Source organism: Notolepis coatsorum (assembly GCF_963971535.1).
Source record: "Notolepis coatsorum genome assembly, chromosome: 5".
NCBI classification, from domain to species: domain Eukaryota; kingdom Metazoa; phylum Chordata; class Actinopteri; order Aulopiformes; family Paralepididae; genus Notolepis; species Notolepis coatsorum.
Window position 1 is genome coordinate 193,238,681 of NC_140169.1, and position 27,807 is coordinate 193,266,487.

General features: G+C 42.7%; 2 protein-coding genes across 2 annotated transcripts in view; one reads left to right on the plus strand and one right to left on the minus strand.

Moving 5' to 3' along the window:
* Window positions 1-315: 315 nt before the first annotated feature.
* On the plus strand, window positions 316-7,391 carry popdc2 (popeye domain cAMP effector 2; the record flags this gene model as incomplete). The annotated part of the gene is made up of 3 exons (XM_084314401.1): window positions 316-447; window positions 2,801-3,318; window positions 7,316-7,391. Coding segments are annotated over 3 exons (726 nt in total), but the record flags the coding sequence as incomplete, so codon positions are not given.
* Window positions 7,392-9,177: 1,786 nt separating this feature from the next.
* The window catches only part of pla1a (phospholipase A1 member A), a 66,365-nt gene continuing 47,735 nt past the window's right edge, over window positions 9,178-27,807 (minus strand). The window contains exons 10-11 of the mRNA XM_084314713.1: window positions 26,320-26,475; window positions 9,178-9,531 (exon numbers count right to left, since the gene is read on the minus strand). Coding sequence (XP_084170839.1) covers window positions 9,447-9,531; window positions 26,320-26,475 — 241 coding nt within the window. The 3' untranslated portion in view covers window positions 9,178-9,446. The remainder of the gene's footprint in view (window positions 9,532-26,319; window positions 26,476-27,807) is intronic.

The window sequence follows — 27,807 nt, forward strand, 5'->3', positions numbered from 1 at the left end:
CCTTCTTGTTGTCCTCTGTCTCTTTATCCTCATCGTCCTCTGTCTCTTTATCCTCATCTGTCTCTTTCTCCTTCTTGTCGTCCTCTGTCTCTTTCTCCTTCTTGTCGTCCTCTGTCTCTTTCCCCTTCTTGTCGTCCTCTGTCTCTTTATCCTCATCTGTCTCTTTATCCTCATCGTCCTCTGTCTCTTTCTCCTTCTTGTCGTCCTCTGTCTCTTTCTCCTTCTTGTCGTCCTCTGTCTCTTTCTCCTTCTTGTCGTCCTCTGTCTCTTTCCCCTTCTTGTCATCCTCTGTCTCTTTATCCTCATCGTCCTCTGTCTCTGTCCTTGTCCTCTCTCAGGATCAATGTGTCTCTGGAGGGACAGTTTCTACATTACATCCATCGCCACCAGTTCCTGGACTCTCCTGAGTGGGAGTCTCTCAGACCCACTGAAGAAGGGAACTTCCAGGTACAGGACTCTATCAGTGTAGGACTGGCAGGGGCGTAACTTAGGGGGGGGTCCCCGGGAAAAGTCCCCTGCATGATTTCAGAATGCACTTATTGTCCCCCCCACGTTTTTACCGTTCAAAGATAATACATGCACTCGACCGCGGCGACCGCGCGGCCAGCACTGTGACTCGCTACAGTACTCGTCTTTGCATAATAATAGCGTACATGTAGTACATGTAGTGATTGTTAATTGTACATAATTCACCCACGGAACTATTGTTAGGAACAAGAGTTCCGCCCGAACATTATACCTGGTGATGGCACTACCTGCCATCACAGGTCAGTCGACTGCAAGCAACGTAGTTGCGAGCGAACGCTTGCAAAAATGTGTAAAAAAAAAAAAAAAGGTCTTTGATAGCTTCTTTGCAACGGGGAAATACCATACTTAAAATATGGGTTTATCGCAACAGGTGACTCTCGCGTGTTCACATGGCAACACGCGGTAATGACGCAACTGTGTTCAAGTCGCAGAAGATAAAGTAGTAGTTGCATTCAACGAGAGTGGACATTTGACAAGGACATGTTCCAAAGTTGGGATTTTGGAGGATCCGAAACAATGGGCAGGGCTGCATTATGGTGAGTTGTGTTTTAATAATAATAATACATTCGATTTATAATACACCCGCCGAGGTGCTACAAATCAAATGCCCACCGTACTGATCTGTTCATATGTTATAATAATAATAATACATTCGATTTCTAATACACCCGCCGAGGTGCTACAAATCAAATACCCACCCTACTGATCTGTTCATATGTTATAATAATAATAATACATTCGATTTCTAATACACCCGCCAAGGTGCCGGAAATCAAATGCCCACCCTACTGATCTGTTCATGTGTTATAATAATAATAATACATTCGATTTATAATGCGAGCACCTGCATTACAATCAAATTACTGATCTGTTATGTGTTATGCACCCGAGTCTCGAACGGCACTTTATAATAGAAAAAAGACAGTGCAAACATGTATATGTCGCTTACAGTTTATTATGCCTATGCAGCTCGTTTATTTTGACAGAGTTAAACATTTTTCACTAGTATCATTATATTAAATTAGCGGACGTGCAGCCGGACAAGCCCTGGCTCCACGATGACCACCTCTTACAAGAGGCGCCACCGCCTGGGAAAATGCGTATTGCACACCTGGTATTAGAAGAAAAAAAAATATGACTGGTGATCGTTCAAAACAATCATTTATCCTCCTCAAACTTGACCACGCCATGATGAAATATCTCAACATTGCGGTACATAATTCTTATGTCTATATTAATGATGACAAGCACATATTGACTAAAAATTCTCACGAATATGTGATCTGAAACATCTGAGGCAATATCATTTCAAAATGTGGTTTCGGTTTGATAACACTTCATGTTACAGTGCAGTGCAGTGTGATGAATGTGTGATGTTGCACGTGACCAGATATCTGGATATCTGGATGTCTTCCATATTGCCTGGCCCTACATTCTAGTGTATTTTCAGCGTTTCATTATCAAAGTGCAATGGACAGGTTAAAAGGATAGGAAATGAAGCAGGAAGTCCTTTGGCATTGTGGCAGGAAATGAGGTACTGTAGGAAGTCATACGGTGGTGTGACAGGAAATGAGGTAGGAAGTTGTATGGGGTGTGACAGGAAATGAGGTAGGAAGTCGTATGGGGGTGTGACAGGAAATGAGGTAGGACGTCGTATGGGGGTGGGACAGGAAATGAGGTAGGAAGTCGTATGGGGGTGTGACAGGAAATAAAGTAGGAAGTTGTCTGACGTTGTGGCAGTCAATTGTTAAGTTTATTAGTAATGCTGCCCTGTGTTGCTTCATTCAAATTAAGGATTTGTCAGTCTTGAAAAAGCAGAGTCTGCCCACTGCTCTTGCTCAGCAATTTTTTTTGATTTAACTAATGTTCCAGACCCTCTTGACCTCTGGGTACAACTTCTCAGATACTCTGACAAAGGTCCAGATCAGGGCTGAAACATTAGTTAAGTCAACATATTGTTGTGGTGATGAGCTCCTGTTCCATGTGTGAATGTCTCTTTTAAGGATTATCTCAAATTAATTAAAATCGTCACATGAAACACAGGATGGCTATTGAGTTGCCTTTAAACTGCTTCTCCTTTGCACTAGAATGAGAACTTTGCTCACAGGAACTGCACATCTATTCTGTTGAGTAAAGACATGGTCTGTTGGACTCTCACAATGCATACTTGGCTGCTGTCAGTGGGGACGACCAGTGGGTCTACATAGAATGACCAGCCCTATTCATAACCACTCATCTCACCTTTGACCCCTAATACTGTCATTATGGCCAGGTGACCCTAACAGCGGAAGAAGATTCCCGCTACATCTCTTGGCGCCGACGTCGTCTGTACATGCTGCTGTCGAAGGAGCGCTACGTCGCCCGCATCTTCTCCGTCATGCTGGGCTACGACATCGCCGAGAAGCTCTATGCCCTCAACGACAAGCTCTTCATCAAGAGCGGAGTGCGCCTGGACATCCGCCTGCCCAGCCTCTATCACGTGCTGGCCCCCTCTCCGCCGGGCAGCGAGCGCGGCAGCGGCAGCGGCGCCGCCAGGGAACACGGAAGCCCGGGGGAGACGGGAGACCCAGCACCAGCCGACCAGACGTCTTCCCGGCCTCCCCAGACAAGGGAGACTCCTCCCCCTGATCCCAAGGTCTTACCCCAGGCCCCCCAGTACGAGCACCACCAGCCCTGGCACTCGGACATGGAGCTCCCCTCTGGTGAGGACTCCACCAGCCTGGTCCTCGAGGACTTTGGTGATGTGGCAGGCTCCTTAATGGATTATGGGAGTGAGAGGTATTACTTGAGGTAGAGGGGCAGGGTGCTGGAGCTAACACACTGGGCCACTTCTTAAGCTACATGTAAGTACACTGCGTGGAGCATGGAGGGCGGGCGGGGCTGTGTGTGCTTTTTTTTTTAATTTTATTTTTTACAATGTATGTGCTTGTGGTGTCCACTCCATTTACTAACCTGGGTTTGAATCAGGTTTTTCCTTGTGGTGAAGAAGATTGAAAGCCACAAAAAATACTATGAAATATTTCCATTGGGTTTATTTCATGGGTTCTTGTGCACTCTGGAAAAGATGAAAAGCTCTTGCTGCTTTACAGGGTAAAGTTACATTGACATCGTGTAGGTTCGGCTTGAATTTCAAATGGCTTGCTTGTGGAGAACCGTCTCATCGGATTTATCTGGAATGCCAACCAGCCTACTTAGATACAAACGGGCCTCTGGATTATAGATCTATTTCCCTTCCATATTTTCTAAATGAAGATTAAAATATCATCCTGGCCTAATCCGTGTCTGTCTCTGCCTTCTAGCCTAGTCAGCTAGCTTAGTTAGTGGTTAATTGGGTTAGTTATTGAGTCCGACTCCTATCCCGCTTGAACAATCAGGGACTTCCACAGATAATAATAATAATAATAATAATAATAATAATAATAATAATAATAATAATAATAATAATAATAATAATAATAATAATAATTAACTTTATTTGTATAGCACCTTTCATACAGGAATTGCAACCTTAAAGTGGAAATGAAGCAGTGCGATAAATACATATTCATAGCATCACATTAGTATTTAGATAAGCCACAGAAGAAGTCACGTTATAAAAATAAGCAGTTTCTAAGAAAAAACGATTTGTTGTGTACATTTCTGAAGCATTTAGCATTATGGGCGCGGCCATTTTGTTGCTGACGTCATACCGTGGCTTGGGTGTATACACTCTGGTTAGCTGCCTATATTGAATGGGTCAGTCAGCAAATAAAATGTTGCCTACAAAACAACGGGACCGCGGTGGTTCTGTTTGTATTGCTCCTGGCTGTTCAAACTAATTTTACCATGTGAGAGAGAGGAAAGTTGGTTAATTTCCACAAACTACCAGTGAAAAAAACAGTGTTGTTGACATGTTGGCTCGGGCTGCCTGCACCCAGACGGCGCGACCAGCCTGTTGGACAGGGAAGGAGGATCTGCAGCGAACACTTCATTGCCTCGGATTATGTTGTTGGGGTGGGATGTTTGTCCAGAAGACCACTAATCAGCTGAAGCCGGACGCGGTTCCCTCGGTCTTCGACAGACAGACCGGCGTTAGCTCTCGGGGCCCGGCGTTAGCTCTCGCTAGCTAGCGTTAGCAACCGGAGCGTCGCGGAGCATTCAGCCTGCTGGCTACACAGCTTGTGTAGCCAGCAGGCTGAATGCTCCGCGACGCTGGTTGAAGTGGGTCTAGGTAGCCAGCAGGCTGAATGCTCCGCGACGCTGGTTGAAGTGGGTCTAGGTAGCCAGCAGGCTGAATGCTGGCAATGCGGTTGTTCATTCACCGGCTTCAGTGCGCCGCCCGCGGCTTGACTCGGTTCAGCGTTCACCCTGATGTAAAGTAGCGATTTTTATTGTTTTGTCATGACAACCCAATTACATAATCCAACATATGTGTAAAGAAACAACATATTCCAGTTAACGGAATATTTTTTAATGATTCATTACGGTATAAATTAGGTTAACTGGAGCCAGCGGGGCAATGCGGTTGTTCATTCACCGGCTTCAGTGCGCCGCCCGCGGCTTGACTCGGTTCAGCGTTCACCCTGATGTAAAGTAGCGATTTTTATTGTTTTGTCATGACAACCCAATTACATAATCCAACATATGTGTAAAGAAACAACATATTCCAGTTAACGGAATATTTTTTAATGATTCATTACGGTATAAATTAGGTTAACTGGAGCCAGTTTTTGTCATGACAACCCAATTGCTAACGCTAGCTAGCGAGAGCTAACGCCTGGCCCCGGCTGGTGCCAACTAGCTAGCGATCGCTCCCGAGAGCTAACGCCGGTCTGTCTGTCGAAGACCGAGGGAACCGCGTCCGGCTTCAGCTGATTAGTGGTCTTCTGGACAAACATCCCACCCCAACAACATAATCCGAGGCAATGAAGTGTTCGCTGCAGATCCTCCTTCCCTGTCCAACAGGCTGGTCGCGCCGTCTGGGTGCAGGCAGCCCGAGCCAACATGTCAACAACACTGTTTTTTTCACTGGTAGTTTGTGGAAATTAACCAACTTTCCTCTCTCTCACATGGTAAAATTAGTTTGAACAGCCAGGAGCAATACAAACAGAACCACCGCGGTCCCGTTGTTTTGTAGGCAACATTTTATTTGCTGACTGACCCATTCAATATAGGCAGCTAACCAGAGTGTATACACCCAAGCCACGGTATGACGTCAGCCATGACGTCAGCAACAAAATGGCGGCGCCCATGTTGAAAACAGGGATATTATATTATATTTTTCAGACAAATAAGATAGATTTCACATTTGATTATAGAACCCTGTCTTACACAAGGTACACAACAAACAAACTAGGATCACATTGCTCACTGCTTCATCTCCACTTTAAGTGCTTCACATCAGTAAAATAGACATACATGGACATACAATAGACATATGCATAACATTTGCATAAAATAGACAGAATAAAGTAGTGCAATAAAATAGCTCTCATTTACAGTACAATAAACAGTGTGGATGTAATGAGTCTAAGTGACAGAGTGTATTAAAAGGCTAAGGTGAAGAGGTGTGTCTTTAGCTTACTTTTGAAAATATTTAGTGATCTAGCCTCCCTAATGTCCATAGGCAGGGTAGGGTGTTCCATAGCTTTGGTGCATAATTCGCAAAAGGCTGCATCCTCAATTTTCTTTTGGCTGCTGTTGGGAACCTTCAATAAACCAGTAGTAGATGATCATAATGTTCTTGGGGTCACATAGTTGACAAGAGAATTGCCAATGTGGCTTGGTCCTGTTCCATTTAGTGCTTTTTTATTTTATTTATCCTTTATTTATCCAGGAATGTCCCATTGAGATACAAGATCTCTTCTTCCAGGGAGTCCTGAAATATTTTGTATAATATAAGGTGAAAGGTGTATCCTAACTACTGATGAACCTGGGCTCCTGGTGGTTGCAGACAGATGGAGGTCCTCTGGTTAGGGGCTGTGTGGAGGGCTTTTCCACAGCGTGCCTAATGATGAGGATTAGAGCTTGGAAACTTTAGAGGCATCCAAGTATCCAGTGCCATGCTATAAATCGTGCATGCCCACTACTCTGCTGTCCCACAGACCACGTGTCTATCTGCCTCCTCTTATCCTCCCGTCCCCAAAAACACCCCTCGTCCAAAGGGAGGATCATATTTCATTGAGGGAAGCGGGAGGGGGGGGGGGGGGGTAGAGAGTGTGGGGGGTAAATTCCAGCTATGGGGAGGTGGGCCCCGCCATTTCTACCATAGCTGACCTTCAGACTTGGGGTGGCTATGATTGGCTGAGGAGCGACAGTGGGCAGGGCGGGACAAGAGAGCTGCTACAGACATAGATATGACCTGCGTGAGAGTTGAGTCAATATAGGTCAATATTGACCTATCTCAAGCCCCGCCTTCTTGATCCTCCAATCACAACGTTTGAGATAACGTTAGGTCAGTTGTCTCCAGTCTGTCTTGGCACCGGGTTAAGATGTGAGGTGTTCAGCATAGAATTTGCATTTAGTACTGCAGGATTTTCCAAACAATTCCTCCTGGTAGAGGAGCAGAATCTCAGCAGCATGTGAAGTGAGGAGGGAGGCATTCTACTGTATTTCTGTATTCTACTGCAACTGTATTTTATGTGGGTCTGTGGTTCAGAGAATTTCATCCCCAACACCTTAACTGTGAACTATTTTCTTTGGGGCGGTGGGGCAATATGCAACATGTTTTCCTTTTGTTTGTTGGCATACCAAGTATTCTAGTAGAGCTCCTAATTCAAAATGTTTTTTTTTATTATTCCACAGCCAGTAACAATGGGAGTCTTCCACTTCGATTCCAGAGGGGCAGGGCTCCGCTGGCCCCTACGGACACCCCCAAGCTGTGAGAATGGTCTCTCCCAGAGTACATGCCAGAACCACAGTCTTTGGATTGGATACATTACAACAGGCCCATCCACACAGACACCTACACCTATACACCCTAGCAGTATATCCTTCTTCTCTTACACTTGGGGGAAGAGCAAGGAGGTAATGACCTATGACCTAGCAAGAAGGAGATGACCTCTCTGTAGAATTAAGGGAAACGGTGAGACTTGACGACATAAAACATGCAGTGGCCTTGCCAGTATTGTCTCCTTCTTGCTGTTCCTTCACACTCTCAACCTTAACTCAAGTCTGACACCTAATGAAGGATTAACTAGTCCAGACCAGGTCATTTACATGTATATGTCAATGTACAATTGTTGTTGTTGTTGTTGTTGTTGTTGTTGTTGTTGTTGTTGTTGTTGTTGTTGTTGTTGTTGTTGATGATGATTTAACCCACCCTTTTAGATGTGGATAATATGATGTTCATAATATCATAGGATTTAGACTTTGTGTGTTTCAATGATGACACACAGTACGTGTTGTAAACCCATGTTTCTTTTCACTTTTACTTTCACTTTATTTTCAGTAAGCTACAACATGCAAGCACCTTGGTATTACTGCAAGGGGGCAGCAGGACATTTTCTTTTATCTAATTTACTTTCAGTTAGTTTTGTAAAGGCATGTTTATGTTATTTGTGTATGTAAATGGATCATGATTTCCCTTAGGTACAGTACATGTGTGTGTTAGCAATGTTGTCTGCCTGCTAGGAATTCACCTGTTTATCTTCATGCTGATTTAAAGGTATGATCTGTAATGCCATCAAACAGCGACCTCTAGGCAAGAACCCTGCTTGCTATTGTGCTTTGTTTACCTTTGGTCTGGGTCTGACATGTGGGCTGGAGTTTGGTAACTTATTATATACTGTGAATTTCTCCAGACCTCTCTTGGTAGAGCCTGAGGTGTGGCCAGCAATATTAACCACTCCCATATACACACTGAAATCCAATCCACACATCGGACAAAAACAAAAATGGCAAACAAAGTGCAGTACCATGTTGTCATCTTTTGCCTAGAGGTTGCTGTTTGACGACATTACAAATTCTACCTTTAAAACAAATATTCCAATCCAACAGGCAGACACACACTTCTGCATTATCCATATGCTTAAGATGCTTGTGTACTGCTGCATTTTGAAGTCAGCAAGCGATTCACACCTTAATACTGTGAAGTGAGTGTGCTTTGATTTAGTTGCTTTCCCCCCCCAAAAATGGGACTACAATTTAAAGAAAGAACAGCGTTTGAAAATGTATTTTCATGGGGCCAATATTTCTCCATAAAGCTCTTTGTGAAAATGCACAAATTCTTCCTGTGTGCTAATTCTCTTCCTCTGCCATCTGTGCTACGACAGATGTCTATGAGTTCGTCAAAAGGTCATACTCAGAGCTAATTGGCCAATCTTAAGCCCCGCCCTCTGCTCTTGATCCTCCAATCGCAACCTTTGTGATTGGTGGATCAAGAAAAGAGGGCAGGGTTTGAGATATGTGAATTATACAGTAGCGGACATTGCCTCTACTCAGCATCTGTCATCTCTTACTGTATGTTAGTACTGCAGTACATCTCACATTAGTACTGTAGTACATCTCACATTAGTTTCACATTTATTCAATATTTGAAAAACACGACCACAGAGAACATCTTAACTTTGATATTTTATTGCTTTGCATCAACAGATGATCTGAATTCAGTAATACCGAGCGCCAGAATGATATACAGCAATAATACTAAGTGTGAGCAAATACATAAACACACCCACACAGAAAAAGTAATCACCACCTGGCACATATTTCACAAGTTACACAAGTGTGTGTGTGTGTGTGTGCGTGTGTGTGCGTGTTCGTGTGTGTGTGTGTGTGTGTGTGTGTGTGTGTGTGTGTGTGTGTGTGTGTGTGTGTGTGTGTGTGTGTGTGTGTGTGTGTGTGTGTGTGTGTGTGTGTGTGTGTGTGTGTGTGTGTGTGTGTGTGTGTGTGTGGGAAGGGCGGTCTTCATACGGTGTTTATTCAGTAGGTCTCTTCTCTCAGCTACACACTTGCACAAAGTCATGAGTCCACGGTGCTCCTCGTCTGATGTCGATATTCTTTACACACAGTGGCTCCTCCCGGCTGGAACAGAAACACAGGACATACATGCTATGAATGTGTATATGACTGTAGGCAATGAGACCTGTGTTTTATTGTGTTCAGACATAATTATATCCCAGACCGCTGCAGACTTTTTGCGTGAACGCCATAACTCAAATAGCTTTCATTCCAATCCTTTCAAGTTTGCGGTGCACACTTGACCCCTAGAGGAGGAACCCTATTGATTTTGGTGACCCCACGACCTTGCCTCTAGCGACACCATCAGTCCAAACGTTACATTTTTTATTGTGAACGCGATAACTCGAAGAGCTTTCATTCCAATCCTTTCAAGTTTGCAGTGCACATTCATGACCCCATGACCTTTCCTCTAGTGCCACCATCAGGCCAAACTTTCAATATTCTAATTAGTGTATCTCAAATACCTTTCATTCAATTATTTTCTAATTTGCTGTGTAAATTATTCATGACTTCTAGAGGAAGAATAGGCTTGGTGAATAGGCTTATCAGAGCCTTATCAGAGAGAGAAATGTATAGAAGGCCTTGTTCACTGGAGCCACAGCCTGCATGAACCAGAGATGAAGCTAGGAGAGATCAATTAATAGTCCATCCATTTTCCTATAGTTGCAGATGAAGCTAGGAGAGATCTATTAAAACCACTTCGTCTGTAAGGTCCCCTAAAAGGGGGACCCTGCTGTTTTATCATAAATCGATCAATACAGACCGTATTAATTAATGTTGTTTCTTTTTCAAATGTAGCCAAGAGTAAAGACCCTAATCATATCAAAACAGCAATCAAAGTGTATATTTTTCAGCACTACGTTTGTTTACCGATGTTTTAAAAAATTTCAGAAAATAAAAATTTATCGGAATAATGCGAATTCTATCTCTCTTTTATCATAAAAAACGCAAGGAAATGACTAAATCCAGATTTAACAGTGTCATTGGAAATAGGAGCTTTCCCCCTATCCATAGATGTATGACTTGGCCATAATATAAGGTAATTTATAGTTCATAATTAAATTTTGAATGTATAATTCAAATGGATTATAATTCAGTACTGTACCTATAAATAATTGTTTAATCATCTTCCCTTTATTCATTTGCTTAGATCTTATGTTCACTTGATCTCAAGAAGGTGCTGAATGAGCTCAGTGAGCGAACCTCAATGTTAGCATGGTGTTATTCACCGGCAAAGATGCAAAAGAAAATCATAATTTCTATTCTCCTTTGTTTCATCACAATTTACTCAAGCCTAGTAGCAGACACAATATTTCTGACACTGGGAATACATTCCCCGAGGTCCATAGATGTTCCTAGATACCAAGAACATGCTAATCGACCGTGGTATAAGTGGAGCAATCTTCCATTTACTTGGGCATACTTTTAGGCGAAATTTCTGAAAATAGGGCTACAGCTTAACAGGTTTTAATAGTCCATCCGTTTTCCTATAGTTGCAGGAGATCATGGAGACTCGGGGGCATCACCTGTGAGAGGTCTATAGAATGTGGCCTGTGACATTGGCCAGTCATATTGCCTCATGGTGGCGCTATTCTCATAAAACTAAAAACATTTTACTCCTCAGTAGCTTGAATTAGGGACAGCCGTTCATGGACATACTGTTAGCCACCGACAGCATGTGTGTGTTTCCTTTAAGCTGCTAGGAGTTGGCTGCAAGAAAGGTTAAACTATTTGGAACTCAATTTAGTTTTTATCAATCGTCATTACCAGACGATTACCAGATGATTACCAGATAATCCGCTTACCAACTATTACCAGATAATGAATTGTCCCGATGCTGTGCAGCCCAAGCAAGTTAAAATAAATGATAATTGACAGGAACATTTACAGACACACTCTCTCTCTCTCTCTCTCTCTCTCTCTCTCTCTCTCTCTCTCTCTCTCTCTCTCTCTCTCTCTCTCTCTCTCGCTCTCGCTCTCGCTCTCGCTCTCTCTCTCTCGCTCTCTCTCTTTCTAACACACACACACAAACACACACACACACACACACACACAATCTCTCTCTGACTCTTTCTATCACACACACCACTCATATCTCTCTTCCTCTCTCTCTCTTTCTATATCACACACATGCACAATCGCATACACTATAGCCTTCATTCAGTGGCGGCCGGTGGGTACTTCGCCACTAGGGGCGCTATACCAAACATTTTGCAAACATGTACAAGGCACGCATTGGCGAATATTATCACCATTGCCATCGATCAATATATGATCAGTCAGTCAAATGCAACGACGTTTCCAATAGCCCAACACAAACAAGCACAGCTCTCTCTCTCTCTCTCTCGCTCTCTCTCTCTCTCGCTCTCTCTCTCTCTCTCTCTCTCTCTCAGATGATGTCAGATCCATTCAATAATAAACACATTTGTAAAGCTCGTTATTTTAAACAAGTTACCATTCATTGTCTGAGTGGTTATGCCCCACATGCGGCGAAATTAGAGAGAGAGAGAGAGAGAGAGCGAGAGAGAGAGAGAGAGAGAGAGAGAGAGAGAGAGAGCATTTTAGTAAAGTTACATTTTCAACAAGATTGCTGCTATTTAAACACTTCATGGAAACGGGGTAAAACGTTAACCTTATGTCGACTGTAGTATTGTATGACCTCGACATAACGTTTAAACGTTAACGTTACTCCGTTTCCATGAAGTAATTATAAAAGTGGCCAGCTAAGATAACGGAGCTAACAGCTAGCAGTAGCTAACGTTAGCTGAAAGCTGTAACGTTACAACGTTATGCGGCATCAGTAGACAACGTATCATGTATTAAACTAGAGTTAAGATCGCTAATCTACCTTGTTGTTGGCTTGTTGATAAAGTATATCCACTCCATGGCATTGTCCATCCAGCCTGTGTTGATGTCCATCCATTGTTGTCCCTCCGCATCCATATAGCTTGTTGTTAGCCAACAAGCTGTGTGAGTGAAGAGCTGTGTCTTTGTCCATTTCCGCCTCGAACAGCCTGCAAACTACCTGGCGTTCTATCGCCATGCTCTAAGACAAACTCTAACCTTAACCAACTTTGAAAGAGTGCCTAAGCTTAACAGTCTAAAGAACTTGCAGTCACGGCACGCTCGTCTAAGACAAACAGCTGCCTGCATCATTCTCACAACAACACAACTATCTCCACCGACCAACCTAGGAATAACCTAGAATTGGAACATTAGAAATTGGATTCGGCCAATCAGAGATCGTCTCTGTGAAATTCTGCTACGGAAAAAAATACTGGCGTCGGCCAATCAGAGAGCGTCTCCGCGAAATGCGGCTACAGATATTCTTGACGCTACTGGCTAGACCGCTTCAAATCGCGCCCGGATTCCAACATAATAGTCATATTTCAACGCACAACGCGTTATGCACTGATTGGCTGTGACGGATACAGCGATCAAACTGTGACGCGCACTCAGAGCGCTATCGCGTATAGCCCGGGCCGAGAAATACGAAAAAATAAAAAAAAATTAAAAAAACGTGATGTCACTTCCTGCTCTGGAAAACGAGTGTTTTTTAATTGCGATAATAACGTTATATTGTGCATTGGAAACACAAACATACTTAAAATGAGTAAATATTATTAATTTTAAACATGTTTATATTATTTATAGGGCTATAAAACTAAAAACTAAAAACTTATTTTTCTTGTTCTCTCATAATTATAACCAGGGTAGGGCCTGAGGGGGGGCGGCGCCCGAGCCACTGCCTTCATTCATACACTATGCCCCCTCTCTTTCTATCACACATTCCACTCAAATCTCTCTCTCTCTCTCTCTCTCTCTCTCTCTCTCTCTCTCTCTCTCTCTCTCTCTCTCTCTCTCTCTCTCTCTCTTTTTTATCACACTACACACACACACACACACACACACACACACACACACACACACACACACACACACACACACACACACACACACACACACACACACACACACACACACACACACACACCCACACACACAAGCACAATCACAATCCCATACACATAGCTTTCACTCATATCTCTCTGTCATCCCCAAACATATATCTACGTCATTACCCATATCTCTGTACACCTCGTTACTCACATTATGTAAGTCACTGCTCCATTTATTCTTTATCTACTATCGTGTATAAATACTTTGTTAGCTTGCCATTCTACAGAGAGGCAAGATATGACAACGACTGCAAGACCAATTTGAACCCACAAACAGACACTTATGCAAACATACTGTTGATATGAGCGCACAGGAATACAAACGAATACACAATAACATACACCTTAGAGACGTCTCTCTCTCTCCATTATGTCCATGTACAAATAAAAGGTCATGTTTAATAAACACTGTCAAAGGTGTATACACTGTGTAGGACAGATATATTTGCAATGGTTGGTGCAAATTCAAGCGTTCACAAGTAACACAAGTAACAATTCAGTTGGATCTGGCAGTCACATCTTTGGGGACTGGAACACGGATATGCTACGTAAAGCAGCACCCGTCTTCAAGGCCTTCAGTAGATTTTCTGATCTGCACGGTTTCAGCCAGCTAATCACCCAACCCACAAGGGTGTGTGAATCAACCCAGACTACCATTGACCTCATCCTGACCTCCGACAAGTCCATGATCTCCAATAAAGGGGTGATAGCATGCGGGTTAAGTGATCATTATATGATATTCTGTTCCCGCAAAAAGCCAAAGCAAAAGGCTGGCTGTCACAAAATGGTCACATCTAGAGACCTCAAAACGTACTCTAGCGAGGCCTTTAACCTTGAACTGAAGAGCCTGGACTGGTCAGATGAACTCAATGGTACACTGGTTGAAGAAACCTGGCTTGGCTTCAAAACCAAATTCTCAACAATACTAAACAACATGGCCCCCCTAAGAACCACCAGGGTAAAAAATCGCGCTGAGCCGTGGATGCACACTGAAATACTGACCGCTATGAAAGCCAGAGACAAAAAATGCTCTGAATTTCATAAAAGTCAGTCAAAGCTTACCAAAAGCACGAGCAGTGAACTCCAAGCCCACGTGACTGAACTCAAACTAGAAAGAAACAGACAACAAAAATAAACCACGTGAACTTTGGAAATTACTCAATAATCAACTAGGCTGCAGTAAAAAACTTAAAACCAGGTTCTCAAACATAAACATAAAGACGGACAACACGCTCATCACAGACAAACTGGATGTAGCCAATTACTTAAACACTTTCTTCACAAACATAGCCACAACACTGGTAAACAAACTACCCTCCCACTCAGGGCAGTATGGGGTAGAACACATAGTAGCATACTACAAGAACCTAGGCGTCCACAAAGACGATTTCAAACTGGAAATGGTAACTACAGATGAGGTACTCAATAAACTGAGCGCCCTCCAACCGAACAAGGCCACTGGCCACGACAACATCCCCTCCAAATTCCTCAGAGACTCAGAAGCCGCCATCACCCCAGTCATCACACACATAATAAACCTCTCCATAAAACAGGGACACGTCCCCAAGGACTTCAAAATAGCGAGAGTAACACCCCTGCACAAAAAGGGCAGCAAATTAGACCCAGGCAACTACCGCCCTGTTTCTATCCTTACATCCATCTCGAAAGTCATGGGAAAAAATAGTATACGAACAGGTCGAAAAGTACCTTACGGATAAAAATCTAATCTACGAATTCCAATCTGGCTTCAGAACATCCCACTCCACTGACACATGCCTTCTCTATTTGAACGACCACATCAAGCAAGAGGCCTTCGACACTGTCAATCACACCATTCTGATTGACAAGCTAAAAGCAATTGGTTTTGATAGTTTATCAGTGAGTTGGATACAATCTTACCTGGAGGGGAGAGAACAGATGGTGGAGGTAAACGGTACCCTATCCCCCCCCCTCACAGTGAACTGTGGTGTTCCACAAGGAAGCATACTAGGACCACTACTGTTCCTAATTTATGCAAATGACATGTCGTCAGCTTGTGACTGCAACTTGTTCCTGTTTGCGGACGACTCAGCCCTGCTGGTCTCTGACAAGAACAAGTTACAGGTTGAAAAAACCCTCAGCTCGGAACTAGGCAAAATCTGCATATGGCTCGCCGACAACAAACTATCATTACACATGGGCAAAACAGAGTCCATTCTCTTCGGTTCAAATAACAAACTCAGCAAAACAGACGGCTTCTCAGTTACAGTGGGTGACAATATTGTCACAAGGAAAGATGAAATTACCTACCTGGGTTCCATCCTAGAGGCTAATCTTTCCTGTGACAAAATGGCATCCAATGTAATAAAAAAAGTCAATCAACGAACTCGATTCTTGTACCGGATCTCCTCCCTGGTAAACAAGAATACCCTGAAGACTCTGGCAGGAGCACTCATTCAAGGGTACTAACGACTATGCTTGCACCTCATGGTACCAAAGCACCTCAAAGGCACTAAAAACCAAATTACAAACATCTCAAAACAAACTAGTCAGACTACTGCTTGACCTGACTCCTAGAACCCACCTCACCCCTGCACACTTTGCCAACCTAGGATGGCTTAGAGTAGACGACAGAGTACAGCAACTTGCAATGGGCCTGGTCTACAAGATACACTACACGACCAAGGTACCCATGTACATGTCAAAATACTTCCCAAATGTCAGTGAATACCACGATCACAACACCAGAGGGAGCTCCACAAATCATGTAAAACCCAGATTCGGCTCAAACAAGGGACTAAACACGTTTCGCAATTATGCCACAACAATGTGGAACGCCCTACCCAAAGCTGTAAAGGAATGTAAATCACTACCCACCTTCAAAAACACTCTCAAAGAACACCTACGGGAGACTGCAATTCAAAACTGGCCCCTACAAATGTCCTAACCCAGTTGTACAATAAAGACCAAGCATGGCTATTCCAATGTACAGCCCCACCCAACCCCACCCCACCTACCCAACCTCCTCCAATGTACAGTTTCCATGTCAAATGTATGTCAGTATTCCAATGTACAGTGTCCCCCCCCCCTACCCAACCCCCCCCCCCCCCCCCCCCCCCCCCCCCCCCCCACCTCCAATGTACAGCCCCACCCCACCTACCCAACCTCCCCCAATGCACAGTTTCTATGTCAAATGTATATACTCTTCTTCTGGATTTTTTTAGTATCACAAACAGTACTGTATTTGAAAATCTGGTATGTCATAAATGTATAGATGTAGCAGTACTGTCTATCTGTATGTCATGTGTGTCATATGATGAATTGAAAATGGGGGACCCTGATGGAAACAAGACGAAAGTCTTTCTCAGGTCTGCATCCTCTTAACAATTGTATGTATTGAGCTGTACTGTACTGTACCCATTCTGCAATCTGTTAATAAACTTTTCAATCAATCAATCAATCACATGGTTTAGCCTGTTAACTAAATCAGGGGTTCTCAACCTTTCTGCTGCCAAGGCAGTGAAGGCATCCCTGTGTTCAATAAAATATTCCAGGGCACCCCTACATACGATAAAGACTTTTCCGGTCCTGTCTTTTTTGCTACAATGATGACAAAAGTGCTTGCTTTCAAAATAATGTTTATTTAAGAAACCGGGAAACACATTTGTGTGTATATGCAGGCTATATAATGCATTATTAACAGGTGTTTCAGGTCTAAATGGCTTAGTACTGTTGACATTACACTGCTTGTAGTAGTAAATCAAATAGCATATTTCTTTAAATAGAATTACAGAAAATTATCACTAAAGTGCTATCTGTTGCAGCTGCACACTTTTCCATAAAAATATCATATTTGGATAAGTGTGACCATTTCTCAAAAACTGAAAATCATGTGTATTTTTTTTTAAATACAGAAAAGGATCACTAAAGTGCTATATGTTGCAGCTGCACTGTTCTCCATAAAAATAGCATATTTGGATAAGTTTGACCATTTCTCAAAAACAGAAAATCATGTATTTTTTTTAAATACAGAAAAGGATCACCAAGTTACCATTTCTCAAAAAATATAAATAAATACAGAAAATAAGCACTCGTTCACTCAGTGGACATTTCTAGCTCAATGCGAGGTCTGCTGCTGCTGGTTAATAATACGGTCAATACGTGGGGAGATCTTTGACAAGGCAACACGCATGTCATCCTCAAGGCTCAACTTGGCCCTATATTTTGTTTTCAGAGCTGTCATGGATGAAAAGCCAGCTTCACACAGATATGTGATGCTGAATGGTATCAACAACTGCTGCATCATGATATACTTGGTACTCAGCACCACACTCTGAAACTAGCTCTCCAGGTGGTATCAGATGAGATTTCAATGAGTTCTTCCAAGAGTTTGGATGGAGATGTGTCAGGAAGCTTTGTCTCAATGTTGTCTGTAAATTTTTTTTTTATCCAGAGTAACTTGGTGATCCTTTTCTGTTTTATTAAATAATGATTTTCAGATTTTGAGAAATGGTCAAACTTATCCAAATATGGTATTTTAATGAAAAACAGTGCAGCTGCAACAGATAGCACTTTAGTGATAATTTTCTGTAATCCAAAAATAATTAAATATTTTTTATTTATTTATTATTTTTTTTTAATCTCAAATTGTTAATGGGTTTATGCCCAATATGCCCATTCACACAGTTCTCCCAGCGGCACCCCTGTTGAGAACCGCTGAACTAAATGACTAAATAATAAATTACCATTATCTAAATTACACATTTAAAGATGTTTGTCCCTAGATGCCAAACAGCAGGTTTTGGTGGACTTCATCTCTGGGTATAATTTTCGTGACTGTACAACAAACTAGTCAAGAGATATGCTCATATTGAGGGTTTGACCTGTAGAAAGGTCATGGGGTCACCATAATCAATAGCGTTCTTTTCCTCTAGGGGCCATGAATGTTCACAGCAAATTTGATAAGATTTATTAAAAAAAAATATATATAATAAAAACTCAGACATCGCGGGGGCTTCCGGTGTCATGGAGTGAGGACGTACAGAGCTAAAGAGGGCAAGCTACTATGCGGAGGCCATCGCGTCGCTTTCTGTGAGGACTGTCCACCGGAGGTTGTGGCTCAACGCAAAGACTACATGGAAGCCATGTCGGAGCTGTGGCAGCTGGGCTACAGGCCGACTCTACTCTACCAAGCAGGGGATGAGGAGGAGGCCCGGGTCGGTGACTGAGGCAGAGGGATTTCTGGACGGCGTGTGGCGGCCCCCAGAATCTACCGAAGACTCTTGCTAAACGGCGTGGTTGTCGACCATTTCTACCATTAGGCCAAGCTAAGTTGATAATCTATTCCAACACTAAAAAAATGCCAACTACAATTTGGTCCTATCATCTCCCATGTGGTTCAGACGTGGCCAATATTTCATAGCCAACAATTACTTATTGGGCATAAACCCATTAACAACTGTCAATGGGAGAGGAAAGGAATCCACACTCTGGGGGATGTTTATGATAAAACCGGCATTCACACATTTCAGGACTTGAGAGGGAATTCTATGACCTTCCCCTTACCTTCTTTTTCTTTTATTTACAACTAAGGGCGGCACTCAGGGCGCATGGGGTCCCGTGGGGTCAGCCACTACATCAACCCTTTTTTAGAGTCATCGCAGACAGAACAACCTCAAGGGGCTTAGTTTCAGACTTTCATATACTCTTACTCGAGTCCACATAATAAGAACCTCCCCTTAGATACAATTTGGTGGGAAGATATTCCAGAACTAGATCCTGAGTTCGATTGGGGAGAAGTCTGGACTAACATTACTCTAGCCTCCCGTAACCCCAATCATCAGCAAATTTACTTCAACTATATTCATAGAACATATCTCACCCCTAGGAAACTGTATGACGAGTCTTCTGGCTGACTATCGGTGCACGATGTGTGCCCTGGGAGCCACTGCACCTTCCTCCACATGTTTTGGGAATTTTTAATTTTACCTTTATTTTACCAGGTAGTCACTTGAGATCAAAGATCTCTTTTTCGAGCAAGACCTGGCCAAAATGGCAGCAAAAACAAAAAACAAACATACAAAAATACATAAAAGGCAAAGTGGGGCAAGGGGATACATTTGAGCTGCAGCAAATCAGATTGAATGGGATTGGGGGAGATTGGAGGGTAGGGTAAAAAGGTAGAAAGAGGAGGGAAGGTGAGGCTTTGCAGGAGGTTGCTGGGGAGAGAAGGTCAAGTTAATAAATATAAAATATAACAGCACATTATGCAGTGAAGCATCGACATTCTCCCATCTCATTCTTTAAAATGCCCTTAATTTGAACTTTAAAATCAGATATGGTAGTGAGGGCCTGCAGTTTCAAAGTTTTTTGAAGTCCATTCCAGGCAGAGGGAGCAGAGAACATGAAGGCCCTTTTCCCAAACTCTGTGCGGGTTCTGGGTACTGAGGCATATAAATAGTCCTGGGATCGTAAGCTGTAAAATGGGTTTGATGTGATGGTGAGGTATGAACCGAGGTAAAAAGGGAGCTGACCAATAATTGCTTTATAAATGAAGGTGTACCAATGAAGCAGTCTACGGGCAGTCAAGGACGGCCAGTTAACTTTAGCATACAGAGTGCAATGATGGGTAAGTGATCTATATCCAGAAATAAATCTTAATACACCATGGTAAGCAGTGTCCAACATGTGTAGTGAGGTGGAACAGGCATTCATGTATAAAACATCACCATAATCTAATACTGGTAAAAAAGTGGCAGCAACTAGTTGCTTCTTTGCATTAAAAGAAAAGCACGATTTGTTTCTGAAAAAGAAACCCAACCTCACTTTTAGCCTCTTGACCAGGCTTTCAACGTGTGGTTTAAAAGACAAGCTGTCATCAAGTAAAAAGCCAAGGTATTTAAAAGTCGACACAATCTGAATAGGAATGCCTTGCGATGTGTGTATAGAGGCAAGACAAGGCATTTTTGTTTTGGATTTAGTAAAAATCATCATTTTTGTTTTTTCCGGATTTAAAACAAGCTTTAGTTGCTGAAGTTGGGATTCTATTTCTTTAAACGTATTTTGCAAACTTTCCAGAGCTTTTGTCAACGTATTAGCACAACAGTAAATGACAGTGTCATCAGCATAAAAATGAAAGTTTGCATTTGGAACATTTTTGCCTAGATTATTGATATAGATTGTAAATAACAATGGTCCTAGAACAGAACCTTGTGGCACCCCCTTGTGGACAGATAAAACATCAGAATAAAAACCATCAGCCTGAACACATTGAGTCCTGTCAGCAAGATAATTACAGAACCAGCCAACAGCAGAGTCAGACAGTCCTACATTAATTAGCCTATGCTTCATTATATTATGGTCCACTGTATCAAATGCCTTTGAAAAATCAATAAAAAGGGAAGCACAATGTTGTTTCCTATCTAAAGCCCCAATTATGTCATTTACTACCTTTGTAGCTGCTGTAACGGTACTGTGACATTTCCTAAAACCAGATTGATCACAAGATAAAATAGCATTGTTATATAAGAACTCCTTCAGCTGATTACTTACCAGAGTTTCCAGTATCTTGGCTAAAGCTGACAAATTAGAAATTGGCCTGTAGTTGTTGGGGTTTGAAGGCTCACCACCTTTTAACAGGGGTAGAACATGAGCCTTTTTCCAAATCTTGGGTATTTCATTACAAGTCAAGGTTAAGTTAAAAATATAAGTTAGAGGTTCTGCAATAAAATCAGCAGAAAGCTTTAAATAATAGGGATCCAGTTTGTCTGGCCCAGCTCGTTTTTTAGGATTCAAATTCTTAAGGGCTTTATGCACTTCACCAATAGAGAAGGGCTGAAAATCAAATGTATTATGTGATGGGGGCTCAGTTTCAAGTGGGACCTGTGTTGTGGTATTGTTTGTTACTTGATCAAAGAGAAACCCAGAAGAGACAAAGTGTTTGTTAAAGCAGTTGAGCATCTCAGTTTTCTCATACACAGTAGATATACCAGATACAATACAGGGTGGAAGACCAGCTGTGCTATTTGGGGATAAGGATTTGATTGTCTGCCAAAATTTCTGTGGGTTATTTAGGTTTTCTGTTGTGAGAGTGAGATAAAAACTTGATTTGGCCTTCTTTACTAAGGAAGTACATTTATTTCTTAAACATCTAAAAGTGGTCCAGAGAGCTTCAGAGTTTGCCTTCCTTGCCTTGGCCCAGATGAGATTTCTTTCTCGTATGAGGTTGGATAAATCTTTCGAAAACCAGGGGTTATCCCTGCCCCTAACTCTATACTTCCTAAAGGGGGCGTGTCTGTCTACAATTGGCAAAAACATATCCAGGAAGAGATTCCATGCTAATTCAACGTCAGGTATTAAAGAGACCCTGCTCCAATCATTTAGGTACATATCCTGCCAAAATCCCTGTTCAAAAAAGTGCTTTGTATCACGTTTAATAATGTAGCGAGGTTTTGACTTCGATATCTTTGTATCCCTAACACCCGCAATAACACAATGGTCACTCACGTCATTAGGAAACATGCCTATCGATGTATACTTATGAGGATTATTTGTTAAGAACAAGTCAATAAGTGTAGATTTTTCAGGACATTTCAGATTTGGGCGAGTTGGGGAGAGTATTAATTGCGTAAAATTCATTGAATTGCAATATGCTTTAAATTCATCTGACGCCGGAGATAACCAGTCCCAATTGAAATCACCAACAATGACTATTTCATTGTCCGTTAATTGGGAAATAATGTCAGATATTGCGGCTAACGTTTCCTTTACAGCAGAATTAGGTCTGTAACAGCCGACAACCGTGACATTGCAACCCTTTGATAATTCAATTTGTAAGGCGATTATTTCGAACTGCTTAGGTATAGATTTCGTTACTAACACTTTGGTGTGGTATTTGGATTTAACATAGACAGCTATGCCACCACCACGTTTAGGACGATCAGTACGACTTAAATTATAGCCATCAATGGAAATGTCGTTATCGCAAATAGATTTGTTTAACCAAGTCTCAGAAATTATAATGATATCAGCTCCCGTTGTCTGCGCCCAGATTCGAACAAAATCAATTTTCGGCAAGAGACTTCCACCGTTCGCTCGATTTTGGAAGGCCATAACCTCTAAACTCTCAAGTTTCAAGTTTCAAGTTTCTTTAATAGTTGTCATACAGAAGTACAGAATACTTTTATACAAAATGCTTCTTTCTGTTACGCTCCAGAGACTGTGCTAGACAAGAGATAAGTATGAAATAAAATAGTATAGCATGTAAAAATAGAAGTAAAAATAGAAGTCACGTACGTAGACACAGTGTTCAGTATATACATATGTACAATGTTCGATGCAGAATAGAAGTAACTGAGTTACCATACAATATACAATATACTATGCAATACTAATATACAATACTATGTAGTGCAAAGCAGAGATGGGATGAGGTACAATTTAGGTACAATTTACAGTAAGGTGTACTGAGGTATGGGTTGTAGTGCAAATCCTTTACCAATAAATATAAAGTGTGTTTAGGTGTTCTAAAGTGTGGAGAGTGGGTGCTGCAGTGTGTTGTTTGTTTAAAGTGAGTGTGTGCGTGTGGATGTGTGTGTTGTGAGTAGGGATGGGAATTGATAGGATTTTATCGATACGATTCCATTATCGATTCTGCTTATCGATTCGATTCTTTATCGCTTCCCTTATCGATACCTGATCAATTTATAATTTAGTAATCCAGAGGTTCCCGGTTCAATTCCCGCTCCTCCCGGGCAGCATGTCGATGTGTCCTTGAGCAAGACACTTAACCCATAATTGCTCCCGATGAGCAGGTTGGCACCTTGCATGGTTGCCTCCGCCGTCGGTGTGTGAGTGAATGGGTAAAATGTGAGTAACAAATTGTAAAGCGCTTTGGATAAAAGCGCTATATAAAAAAGCAGCCATTTACCATTTACCATTAAATAAATAAATTGGAAATGCAACAGAACTAAGCTGGTTAGAATAACAACATGCAACTTGACATTTCTGATTGTCATTTATTGTTGAGCCCCCATGTCAGAAAAATACAAAAACTGTAAAAAATAAAACATTAACTATAGCCTACACTTAAATAAAATAATGTATTTGAGAATCTCTTAAAATGTTTTTTTTTTTTATTCTTAAACTACTTTAATCTATTGAATAACAGGTCGTTATTCCTCTGACTTCTGTCACACACACACACACACACACACACACACACACACACACACACACACACACACACACACACACACACACACACACACACACACACACACACACACACACACACACCTCCCCGGGCCCCGTCCTGTATTGGCTTGTGTTGCTACACGGACACAATTGTATGCTGCACCACGGGAACTTCCTGGCTTACCGACTAGTAAACAACAGTCAACGGAGACTCTCAGTCTTATTATATGTGAACTAAAGAGTACAAGGTTTACACAACAGCCCCCACCCGCTGTTTTACTGTATTTGTACCTGTACTATCCGCTGTCAGCTGTTTCTCTCTCTCTGAGAGCTTGATTAAATAGCGTTAGCTCACGTTACCTCTGCGGCTAATTTGAGCTCACCCTGAACTAAATCAATGACTAGGTTCTAAAGCATTCAAGTAGTTTTCACTGCACATAGAAGTAGCCAAACAGCGGGAGCATTTCGGGAGCATATTACCAAAACCCAGGCAATTTTTCGAGCCCGTAAGGAATCAAATAGAGTCTGCCATGGCTACATGCTAACGCTAACGTTATTGCGCAACTGTAGAAAAAACCTGGCAGCGATAAGGGAATCGAAAGTCACGGGAGCCACACGGGAACCGGTTTTCGATTCCCATCCCTAGTTGTGAGTGCATTTGATGGTTGTTGTGTAACGGATATGTGCCACGATAGTGTGACTACGGCACATAGAAGTAAAACTCACTCCCCAGAGGCATCCAAACTGAGCGCTTAGAAGGGAATTCCTTTCTTGGCGCAGCGGTTTGCGATGCTGGCCCCGGTGAGGACGCCCAGGGTTCGACTCCCACTCAAGGCACGGTCGAAGTAGTATGCAGGTTCAGCGTTGAACCGGCTACAGTGGTGCCGTAGACCCGGATGCCTTGGGTGGTGTGAGTTTAGGGGGGGTGAATGTAACGGATATGTGCCGCGATAGTGTGACTACGGCACATAGAAGTAAAACTCACTCCCCAGAGGCATCCAAACTGAGCGCTTAGAAGGGAATTCCTTTCTTGGCGCAGCGGTTTGCGATGCTGGCCCCGGTGCGGACGCCCGGGGTTCGACTCCCACTCAAGGCACGGTCGAAGTAGTATGCAGGTTCAGCGTTGAACCGGCTACTACAGTTGCATAGTGTTATTGTTAGTTGAGCAACCTGATGGCCTGGGGATAGAAGCTTCTTCTGAGTCTTTCTGTGCTTGCCATGAGACTCCGGTATCGCTTGCCTGACCGCAGCAGTTCAAAGAGGCAGTTGTTTGGGTGGCTGGAGTCCTTGATAATTCTCTTAGCCTTACCCCTGCACCGCTTGTTGTAAATGTTCTGGAGAGTGGGAAGCCCCCCTCCAATTGTGCGTTCGGCTGAGCGTGCCACTCTCTGTAGTCTGCTTCGGTCTTGTGCGGTGCTATTCCCAAACCAGGAGGTGATATTGCCAGTCAGGATGCTCTCTATTGTACATGAGTAGAAGTTCTTAAGGATCTTCTGACTGACTTGGAACTTCCTTAGGCGCCTGAGGAAGTAGAGGCGTTGTCGTGCCTTCTTCACAACACTGTCAATGGTGGTGTAGTGGTTAACACTGTCGCCTCACAGCAAGAAGGTCCAGGGTTCGATTCCCGCTTGGGCACCAGGTTTCCATGATGCCAGGTACCCAGGTGGGGTATCTCCCAGGCCTTTCTGTGTGGAGTTTGCATGTTCTCCCCGTGCTCGCAAGGGTTTCCCCCCCGATAAGATAAACCCAATGGAAAAATATGCACAACAACAGATCGCAAACGCTGTGGTGTCCTTGACGAAGACGGACAGGAGCACTTGGATTGGTCCCCTGGCGCGGCTCACGTTGACGCCTGTCTGCTCCCGGGGGAAGGACGACGGGATGGGTTAATCGCAGAGACTAATCGCATCGGCGATCCTACAGAGACAATGCATGCGTGTGTGTTCCGGTGTGTGTGTGTGTGTTGAGGATAATTGCATGCCAATTAAAGACCTCTGAGCAGGTCCTGCATTTATTATATTATAATGTGTGTGGTCCATGTCAAGTCCTCGGATATGTGGGCTCCGAGGTACTTAAAACTGTTCACTCTCTCAACCGGTGCCCCGTCGATGCTGAGGGGGCTATAGTCCCTGACCCCCGACCTCCTAAAGTCCACAATCATCTCCTTTGTTTTGCTGACGTTCAGGACATAATGTTCTTTGACAATACCACTATCCACAACAATGCTACTCCTGAATGATGTCTCCCAGCTTCCGGCTCCTATACAGCAAAAAATACTAATTTTGGATGGATTTACAGCAGCCAAAAACGGATAGCTGTAAGATGGAAACAACCTGACAAGCTTACAATAATTAATTGGGCCTTAACATTCTTAGATGTAATTTATTTAGAGATCTCCACAGCTCGGGTAATTGGAGTCAGGGAATCTAACATTAGTCTGTGGGCATCGGCAGCTGGGAGAGTAAAGTCCATGAACTAGCAGCAAAGCGAGATCGGGGTGTTCGGTCCCGAGATGTCCTGGGGTCCTGGGGTGGGGGGTGGGATTGGGGGAAGAAATGTCTTGTGGCAATATCATTTTATTATTATAATTTTATTTTATTTGTATATATTCTCCCTGTCTTGTGATCCCAATGTCATTGTTTTTTACTGCATTTTATTATACATTCGCTGTCGTTTCAGGGGTATAATCAGAGACAAAAGGGTCCGTAACGTTACATACCTGACGGAGGGGAACTCCGAGAGGCAGACAGACACTATGTGGACGTCTCCCTGCCGGTAGAACCGCACCCCTGTGTTTTTCAGCAGAATCGAGTCTATCTCACACAGAGCCATAGGGTGAGCCACCACTCTCCTGTACACTGTGTTGCCTGTCTGACTGGAAACACACACACACACACACACACACACACACACACACACACACACACACACACACACACACGAGAATCAGATTGGCTGTTTACACTTCCAGGGCATTGAAAACAGTGAGCTTCCAAGAGGAGGGGACATTGACAAACAGCTGTGCCAGAGGGAGCTCATCTTGATCTACATCCATTGGATTTAAATGAGGATGTTGACACAAGGGACTATGCTGTAAATTAAAGATTCTTCTTGGGACTTGGTACACATACTTTATGACGGCTTAGGCCTAACAAAAATAATGGTTGGTTTCAGGTTGCCGACCGACCCTGCCGATTTAGGTGCGACCCAATATATTTTATGAGTTTAAAAAAAAAATTATATATTAAAAAAAAAAAAATCCGTTTTTTTTTTTTTTTTTTTTTTTAGCATCCGCGGAGCTAATGATGCTAATGATGGAGCATCGCCGTCGGTTGTGTGATAGTAAAGGGCTAACCTTCTGTCGTGTGGCAGTGAAAGGGTTAATTAAATAAAGAAATTCCCTATCCATAGTTGCCGTGGGAAAGAATATAAAAAAAAAAAAAAAAAAAAAAAAATTCCCTACCTACCCATGGCCAAACTGACAACCAACCTGAAACCAACTATTATTTTTGTTAGTATTTATTCGTGTAAATATGTACTCTTTGCCGTATGTTATTCATGACACCGTGTGCTATTTGTTTAATGTATCTGTCTGTACAACTTTATTATTTATTATACGTTTTAACTATTTACAGTACAACATTTTATAAAAAGTGTGGTAAAATAAGAAAAATATTTAAAAAATATATTTCATTGCCCTCTCGGAGGGGGGGGGAACTCAGACTAGACATTGACAAACAAATTACAACTAAGGACAATGAAGGACAACAACGAATACACATGACAAGGGAAAGGGGGGGGGGGCAGAGAGGGGAGTAAGTAAAGTAGCAGGTGAGGAGGGGGATTGAGAGAAGGGTGGGTTATGGAGTGGATGGCTCACAGGTCAATCTCCTATGATTAGGAGCCTAGATTATCCACAAGCAATTCCCAGATGTTATTAAATTGTGAGACTTCGATGTGATCCACGGTTGAGATTGTTTCCTGTGATATGTATTTTGAGAGAAGGCCCAACCATTGCCCAGTATTCACATTTTTTCTTGTCTTCCAGTTTAACCCTTCTGCCCCCTTAGCGACTATTTTGTGTTTTTTGCCTATATTTTTGTGTGTTTCTGTGTACAACGATGGCTGTGTTGATTATTATGTCATGAAATTGTGTCCGTTTGCTTCTTTTCCATATATTCACAGAATTTGAAAAGATTCGATTTTG